Source organism: Vidua macroura, chromosome 4, assembly GCF_024509145.1.
Source record: "Vidua macroura isolate BioBank_ID:100142 chromosome 4, ASM2450914v1, whole genome shotgun sequence".
Lineage (NCBI taxonomy): Eukaryota > Metazoa > Chordata > Aves > Passeriformes > Viduidae > Vidua > Vidua macroura.
In genome coordinates, this window is record NC_071574.1 from 66,407,691 (window position 1) to 66,417,166 (window position 9,476).

Below are 9,476 nucleotides of genomic sequence, written 5' to 3' on the forward strand. Positions count from 1 at the left end.
TGCTGATTTCTCTGCCATGCAGAGAGAAATGTGGAAGTGTGTAGTTGTAACAGGGTGCGTGCAGGGGGTTTCCTACATTCCGTAAGAAACAGCAAATCTTTTGGCTATTAGCTATTGTTTGTACTTCAATAGTAAGAAGATATTCCAGTCAGGCCTCTCCCTCTACTGTGTTTGGGGGTGTACGAAGATACCTTGAAACATGCATCCCTTTAGGGCATTTTAAGATGCTACATCTTTGTCTTATTAGAAAATATTAGAAAACGTTACATAAAATACACAAGGAGGAGCAAAGAGAAGCTTTTTCCGACGCTTAAGTAAAACAGGCCATTTCCCTGCTTCAGAAAGACGCTGCCCTCATCGAACTGAGCTCTTTTACGTGCATAAAGAACTGGAATCGGTTCCTTTTGCCAGGCCTGTGGAGCATGACCTCGAGCGCGGACAATGCCTGGGGCCACGGGCAGGGGCTGCGCGTCCCGGCCGGGCGCGGGCTGCGGGCGAGGTCCGGCTCCGGCTGGAACGGGGACGTGGCTCGGGGCTCGCGGCCGGGCCCGCGCCGAGGGGCGGAGGGGAGGGAGGAGATGGATGGAGGGGCGGGGACCATCCGTGCGAGGGGAGGCGGGTCCAGCCCCGGCGGCCCCGCCAGCCCGGCAGCGCCCGCGCCGCGCATCCGGGGGTGCGGCGGGAACTGCCGCTGGAGCGAGGGGGAGCTACCGCTGGAGCATCCGGGGCTGCCGGGGAGCTACCGCTGGAGCATCCGGGGCTGCGGGGGGAGCTACCGCGGGAGCGGCGGGAAGCACCGCTCCCCGCTGGAGCATCCGGGGCTGCGGCGGGAACTACCGCTCCCGGGGACCCCGGCGCCCCACGGGGCGCAGCATGGAGAGCCCCGCGGTGACCTTCACGCTTGCCTATCTGGTGTTCGCCGTGTGCTTCGTGTTCCCGCCCGACGAGGTGCGCTCGGCGGGGCTGACGGTGCAGAGCCTGCTGTCCGCCTGGCTGGGCAGCGAGGACGCGGCCTTCGTGCAGTACCACCTGCGGCGCAGCACCGGCACGCTGCTGGCGCACTCCCTGCTGCCGCTCGGTGAGTAGCGCTCCGGCCTCCGTGCAGTGAGCACCCCGAGCTTTGTAACCAGCGGGCTGCACCGCAGCACATGCACTCACAGAGGAATTGCAGTTTAAGTACAGACTGGAGAATGAGGGGCTGGAGAGCAGTGCTATGGAAAGGGACCTGGGGCTCCTGGTCAGTGCAAAGTTGAACCTGAGCCAGCAGTGCCCTGGCAGCCAGGAGGGACATCCCTGTCCTGGGGGCAGCAGGCCCAGCATGGCCAGCCCGGCAAGGGAGGGATTGTCCCGCTCTGCTCGGGGCTGGGGCGGCCTCACCTCGAGTGCTGGGGCAGCTTTGGACACCGCAGTATGTAAATTAAATTATTAAATTATTAGAGAGTTTCCAGAGGAGAGCAACAAAGATGGTGAAGGATCTTGAGGGGAAGCCTCTCCTCAAGAGGCTGAGGGCACTTGGTCTGTTCAGCCTGGAGGAGACTGAGGGGAGACCTCAGTGCAATTGAGAGGGGAAGAGGAGGGGCAGACACTGATCTCTGCTCTGTGGTGACAGAGACAGGACCCAGGGAATGGCCTGAAGCTGTGTCAGGGGAGGTTTGTGTTGGATATTAGGAAAAGGTTCTTCCCCCAGAGGGTGGCTGGGCACTGAACAGGCTCCCCAGGGCCTCGGTCACAACACCTGCCAGATAGAGTTCAAGGAGTGTTTGGACAATGCTCTCATGCACATGGTGTTACTTTAGGGATGTCCTGTGCAGGGCTAAGTGTTGGACTTGATGATCTTTGTGAGTCCCTTCCAGTGCATCATCTTCTGTGAGTCTGTGATTTAACCAAGGAATGTGAATTGGCTTCCTTTACCCATATAATTCTCCTAAAATTAAGTAGCATCTCACAGGTAATTTCATTCAACAGCCAAATTCAGATCACTTTCCTTTAGGTATATAATTCTGGTAAAAATCATTGATGCCTAAAAATTTACTTCAGCTTGCTTGAGACAAGAGGCTTGAATTTCAAGTCATCCAGAAATACAATACGTCTCTTGGAGGTGAACTCACTTGTTAGATAACCGTATGATTCAGGGGTATCTGCTTTTGCAGGTACTTAATTGTTTTCTGAAAGTAAGTTTTTTTTTCTTGCAGGTTATTACCTTGGTATGTGCTTTGCTGCACCTGAAAAACATCTTTGTTTTTTCTACCTGGCTTCAAAAGAGTGGAAAACTTTCTTCTTCTTCTCCGTTCTCCTCCCAGCAATCACCAGTGGCCTGGCATATTACTGGTCACGGAAGGGTTGGAATAATCATCCGCTAGCCCGGACACTCGCTGTTCACGCCCTCCCCCAGTCAGGCTGGAGGGCAGTAGCTTCTTCCATCAACACAGAATTTAGGAGAATTGACAAATTCGCTACCGGAGCGCCAGGAGCCAGGGTGATTGTTACAGACACGTGGGTGATTAAAGTGACCACCTACTGTTTACATGTTGCCCAGCAGCAGGACATTCACTTGACGGTGACAGACTCCAGACAGCACGAGCTCACCCCAGACTCCAACGTGCCTGTGCAGTTCCTCACCATCCGAGTTGCCAGTGTTAATCCCTACGTCAAGGCATTTGATATCCGGTAAAACAACTGCTAAACCTGTTATGTTACATGTGTGCTGTTTGATGGTGCTGAGGGAGCATTTTTGTGACCAATCTGGAGATTCCCTGGTCTCTTCCCTTCCTTTCTGGTCCCTGCCTGGTGTTCAGGGCTGCTGTATGTGCAGTTCTGCCATACAGTGCAGGGAAGGTTGTTTAGAAAGCTTCATACACGTGCAACACTGAATACACAAGAGATAAACAAAGGGATTGGCCTCTTTGATCCATTCTTAGGGAGAGGATTGTGCTGGATGCAGAAAGAAGTAACTGGGTAAAATTAGGTGAGAGATGGAGAACAGGAATGAAAGGTGAAATTTTTGGTCTTCTAAATTTTGGGTGAGGAGAAATAGCTATTTGTCTAAAACTGTCTGTTGTTCATCCACGACTTTGGATTTTTGCTTGTGCTTAAGGCTCATAATTTCATCACTGCTCAGAAGAGCTCTCACTGAGCGACTGCAAGCCAACTGTTCCTAAAACAAGGAAGAAATTTTGGTCTCTTTCTGACTTATGTCTTCTCATAGCAGTAAATCATAACAATTGTGAACTGTTAGGGCTTGTTTTGCAAAAGCTCATGCTGTTTATCTCATTGGTCTCTGTGTAACCAGGCTAAAGTACAAGTTCAGCAGAAACCTCTGAGTAGAAGGGTGCTAAAGTCTTTGTTGTTGTGTTGTTAAAAGCCATCTTAGTGCTCCTAAAACTATATTTGAAAAGGTGTCTTTTTGCTGTAAATTTGTATGTCGGGAGCATTTATTAGGTAATTAAAAGCATGCAGGTAGGTGTGCAAGTGGGGCAAGCACAAGGAAAGCAAAGAGGTGATTATGGTAGAGATCCAGGTGAACAGAACTCAAAACAAGAGGTTGCTCAAGTAAGCATGACAATGCTAAGAAAAGAGACTTTTATAGACCTGTGACAGTGATGACCAAATTAGTATTAAACAACTAATGATTTTCTTCTGCAAGCACTTCAGTGCCAGAGTACACCCCAGCTGAGAAAATCATGACTTGTTTGACAGTTCCTTTTATGGAAAAAAAGTCCTAAGCCCAAACTGTATTTTGTGACTAAACAGAATAGCATCGAGAACAGTGTTTAAGAGCTGTTCTAATAAGATGTCAGTGATAGTAAATCTCTGCTAGAATGTAGCATAATCATACAGGATCATTGTATATATCCAGAATCAGAATCAAATGCAGTGAGAAGTTTCTGGAGGAAAAATGCTTTTGTGCAGGTGGGCCATATTTCTCTGCATGTTCAGTGTGAATTATTCCTCTGGATATAAATGTCTCTGATTTGTATGGACAGCATCTGTTCAATGACATTATCCTGTAGCAGTACAAACAATGGAGACCACCGAGATCTAGAGCTAAGCCAGCCTTGCATTGTGCTGGGCTCTGGGAACTCAGAGAGTGGTAGGAAAATGAGGGCAGTCTTCCAGGGACTTCTCCATGAAAGTTGTTTAATGAGTGGAAGCATTGAGCTGGAGAGTTCTGACACTACAGTTCAGAACTCTTATGGTAAAAAGGGATGACAGCAGGGGTGTATCACTGTAGGATCTGTGTGACGTCTCAGGTGCCACTTGAGTGCTGTGGACATCACTTAAATTTAATTTACAGAAGCAGCTGGTGTGAAACACAGCTTGCTGCAGCCTTAAATCAACAGTGGTTTGTGACCTTTGTGAAATTTCTGGGATTATGTTATGATACAGTCTAAAATTGTATCGTAAAACCACAGAACCTGATAGATTGTCATTCCTCTGCTACTTCTGTACACCTTGTGATGCTGCACGATATAACTAATTGCTCCTAACTAAATTCCTCAGGAGTTTATAATTGAGAATTTAGATATTGTCTAAGTAAACAGGCATTAAAAAGATGACAGAAATGGTGCAAACAGCACTTTGCAGTTAATGTATGGTTTCCATACCTATATTGCTTTTGTTCATGCTGATTACTTCAAAAGCCTTTATTTCTGTATGATGTTTTAGCTGATCTCTGACATACCCTGCAATCTTACACAGATATGAATGAGGACAGTGTGTTCTGTTGACCAAGTTGTGCCAAAACCAATAACTAAACAGCAGAAGAAAACAAGAAAACAAACACAATTCTGTGTATTTATTCTGATTAATAAGTACCAGTTTTTCTGTGGACTCACTTCAGTTAACCTCTGCAAGGTATTGTCAAGGTGTTTGGGTGGATAATCGTGGTAACATTTTGCTCCATCTTCTCTTCTTCAGGTTGAACTCCACAGAGTATGGGGAGCTCCGGGAGAAGCTCCGTGCTCCTATCAGCAATGCAGCTAATGTTGTGATCCATCAAAGCCTTAGTGATTTATTTTTAGAAACCTTTACATCTCTGGTGGAAATAAACCAGACATACCATGTTCCAAGCACTCAGGTGAAACTTTCTATCCATGTGAGACTATAACAATTAGACTTTCAAAATAGATGAGCCTGTGATTACTGTGTAAATGACAAATGTTTACCTAGGGTTATCTCAGATGAATTATTAAGAGAATTAATTGTTGTGAGGTTAGCAAAAAGGTTTTATTAAAAATATGGATTAAATTACAAATTATTATCAAATTATAATTATCATGTGTTTACTGCTTAATAATCCTAATTTAATAATTAAGCAGTATTCAGTCAGTAATTAAATGGTAATTGAACCTCAGTTAAGCACTCTACTACTCACTACACTTCTAATAATTCAGCTAGCTTGTATAAAATATGTTTTAGATCTAATATAAACTTACCTTACCTTTCTGTAGGTAACAGATATCAAGTAAGGGATCTTTCGATCTCAAGAGATCCTTTGAGAGGTCTCCTGCCTACCGGAGGCTGCCCTACAGGAGAGCTCCATGGGCTTGGGGGCTGCAGTCACTTACTTAGAGAGTGACTGATGGTTGAAGTGCCCCTTGGTGTGGGTGTACAGCTGTAGGACTTACAGTTTCATTTCATTGGCCCCTGATAAGACATGACAGCCAAGCACAATTTCTTAGGGTCTGCACAGCCAAGGCTGACTCCAGTCAGGCCTCCTGGTCAGTGATGCCAGAAACCCAAGTGCTCTTTGCTCAGTCAGGGTGATGCTTCCTTCACAAATGCTCACCTGCTGTGTCAGTAAACTCATCATAAACGTAACTCTGGCTGCTGCTTCTTTCCTTCTAGGGAAACAAACTGTATCTTGAGCATTACAGTTTAGAGACATGAGAAATAACATCATGAAATAAGGTCCCTGTAATAATTGCTACTAAAATGTTACATGAACACATTTGGAAATTATGACCTTGCGCTTGCAGAACTGCAAGGTCATCATTTATGGGGAGCCAGAGCCACAGCTGCTGTTGCTGTTCTTTAGGCAGTTTGTTCCAATACAGCTTGCTTTTCTAGACAGCCAAGTTTTGCTGGATCTTCTGCTGAAATAAACTAATGATTTCTAATTGGGGTTTGCTTTAGTTATAATAATTATAGCTATTATTATATGGTGTTAATTATAACAGCACAGAGTCCTACTTCCAGTAATACTGACAGAGACCTGGTCATTATTATACTTGTGCAGCAGTTGGAAGTGTGCCTGGAGCACTGTCCAGTGTACCACGGGGAACCAATTAAACCAGTACTGGTGACCCTGCAGGGAGTCTGTGTCCACTGGTTCAGCTAATGGAGTAAGGGGTTGGTGTCTTTGGTAGTGTTGTGCAGCTTATATGGTTTATGAACTAGCTAAAATAAAGCTGGATCAGGTGTGTCTGCACACTATGTTGTGTGTTCTGTTTGCACTGCCAGCAAAAAGAGATGATCACAGTAAAGAGAAGATATTAAAGCTGCTTTCTTGCAGAACATTTAATTTGTGACACATTTAAGTGGCAGCTGAGCTACTGAACGTGGGTTTGACATAGAGTGATAAATGACATCACAGATGATGATAAAGATGTTAAAAATACACAAAAACATTGAATTTTTCCCTATTCTGAAGCCCCATTAATATGTTGAAAAAGTTAGTTAATCTTCCCATGCTAGAATTTTTCGTGCTTAAAAGCTAAGATCTAATTTCACAAGTTAAAGCTGAGTAGCTTGTGTTCATCTGCACCTGCTCCACAGCCCAGCTGACTGCAGCTGAACAGACACTTGAGCTGACAAGGGAAGAGTCACTGGAGATGGGAACTAGAGACCACATAGAAAGCTGGTTTTTGTTCCACCAGGAGCATTTTGAACAGAAATGGTCTCCATGCCTATTCAGCTCTTTTGAGCTTTGTCGAGTTCTTGGACAGCTGGAAGATGTAGGAAATGCTAATTATTGTTTATTAATTGTAAAACACTTCATAGCAAGATGTTGTCCCCATATGTAACTGCAAGTTCATGTGGCTTAACTAACTGTGGGCAAAATCAGTTATTCCAATTTTATCCAAAAAAATTAAGTAAATTTCTGGACCTTCAGATTGAGCATCTTTGTGTTCAGTACAGTCTTGGTTTCCTTATTTATGTCTCTTACTTAGAAAGATGGAAGATAGGAACAGCCATTTGCTGTTTAAGTGGTAAGAACTGTTTGCTTGGTTTGTTTTTCTTACTTTATATTGGTATGTTTTTTGAAAAATAGCTTGAATGACAAAGCTGGCTGCATGCTTACCTTGCTGTGGCTGCTGGAAGCTCTTCAAAGAGTGAAAGAACATTTATTTTTCAGTCATTTTTGTTTAATTGTTAGTCTCATGCAGCATTTCTGGGTTTTCTGTTCAGAGAAAAGCTTTGCTGTCATTTGTTAGAGTGTTCTAGTTTGATATCCTCTGGTGGGGCAGTTCTGCCTTGATTATTCTGCCATATATGATTTTCTAAAAGCCGTTGAAAAACAGTGACGAGAACCATTCTGTGCAGTTCACAATTTTGATGTTTTTTCTCCTCCCTCAGGAGCTGGAGCCATGCATAGGGTGTATGCAGACTATTGCCAACATCAAGCTCATCAAGAACTGCCAGGAGCCCAACGAGGGGGAATGCCAGCAGTGCTACTGCCGGCCCATGTGGTGCCTCACCTGCATGGGCAAGTGGTTTGCCAGCAGACAGGACCAGCAGCACCCAGAGACCTGGCTGTCGAGCCAAGTGCCTTGCCCGACTTGCCGAGCCAAATTTTGCATTCTAGATGTTTGCCTAATACGATGAGTAGTAACTTGGGTATGTTTTAACTTTTTCAATTTGACTGTGTTTCATAGTGGGTTTGGTTAAAGGCCTGCTAGATCTGTTTCTGAGACTTCATGTTCGACCAGAGTACAAACTCTAAAGGCTTCTTTCACAGTGTTGAAAACAGATGTAAATCTTTCCAGTTCCTTTCCACTTTTACCTTATCTGTGGATTTTACTCACCTAATGTCAGCTTCTGGACTTTAATTTTGTTTAAACACCTGTTTTCCTTTCTTACATTTTGGATGGAATAAGGTTATCCTTCTATATTTACAGTAATGTTGTTTTTTTCAGGTTTTAACGTAGGTTAAATTCTTTATATTTTTAAATTTAACTTGGGTTTTGATTCTTCAATAAAGGGCTAACTGAGAAAATTGCTTTGGTTAGACTTCATTGATATTTTGTTATTCTTTAATCCAGTTGTAAAGTTATTATTAATCTTTGCAGTTGTTTTTCAAACAAGTACACCAGTTGTATTCCTTCAGCTGGAAGGAGCTACTTCCACTACATCTACCACAAAGGGTTGCAGTAGGCTAAGAAATGTAATCCCTGAAGATTTACAAGTCCTGTATGGACCTTTTATTCCATTAATTTGCCTCTAGCATACTTTTTGATGGATATCTTTATTTCAAACAACAGAAGGATTTCTCAACCCATTTACCTACACTGCTAATACATGGTTAAAATCTGTTCGTTTCCAGGAGCTGCATTGCTTAGGGTTTCAATGTCCTTTAGGTGATGGGACTTTTTTTACATACATTTGATCAGAGTGCAGAAAACATCTGAGCTTTAATTTGTAAATTAAAATCACAGGTGGGTCAAATAGAGAAAGGAATACTTTAAAGCTTTGGTCCACATCTTAATACCTCCCACCTGAATAATCAAAAGGATGTTAACAGTAAATCTTAGGCAGAGGTGGCATGCCAGTGATTACATTATAACCTCTTGATTACCATCGCAGGCAACTGGTTTGAGCAGGAACAGGTGGCAGGATGTAAAAATGTTACAAGTATTGGAAGTACAACCATGAAACATTTAATGAGTCTCATCTGAGCTACCTTGCAACCAGCCAGGAAATGGTTACAAATGTGGCTGCAAGCAAGAATTCGTAGAGGGGTAAGGAACTGAAGACAGCATTGCTTGAAAACTAACATTTAATTGTTGGACTTTAACTTTGGAATTTTTAAATAATACTTATTTGTAAAAATCCCAACTGGTTGAGTTTAAGAACATTTATTGCTTCAGTATATCTCAGTTGCTTTATATACAACATCTACTATGCAATTAAGTAAGCTACCTGTTAATAACAATGGCTTCTCTGTTTTCCATTACCTGCTGTTTTGGATTGTATGGATGTACAGAGTGAAAATTTGACACTGAGACAGGTTACGTGAATTTATCTCTCTTTCCCAAAGAGATCTTCAGTGGCGTGTCACTCTTCATCTGAATAGAATTAAATGGAGTTCTGGAGTTTCAGACAGATTTGTTGGTAAGTCTGAAAAGTAATACAAATTCTAGGAGTCAATTAGCAATTGAATTTAAAATATTTTCTCAGCACTTCTGTGGGAAAGTTATTTTTAGATTTAAAATGGTTTCTGCAGGATTTTTTAACCTTTGGAAGGTTCTTACAGG

The 9,476-nt window shown here is 43.5% G+C and overlaps 1 protein-coding gene across 1 annotated transcript; it reads left to right on the forward strand.

Annotated features, from left to right (window-relative positions):
* The first annotated feature begins 653 nt into the window (after window positions 1-653).
* On the forward strand, window positions 654-8,209 carry TMEM129 (transmembrane protein 129, E3 ubiquitin ligase). Its single transcript, XM_053975881.1, has 4 exons — window positions 654-1,078; window positions 2,193-2,667; window positions 4,918-5,077; window positions 7,579-8,209. Exons 1-4 carry the CDS (start codon window positions 874-876, stop codon window positions 7,825-7,827), a joined length of 1,089 nt encoding a protein of 362 aa, XP_053831856.1. The 5' UTR covers window positions 654-873; the 3' UTR covers window positions 7,828-8,209.
* Window positions 8,210-9,476: the final 1,267 nt, after the last annotated feature.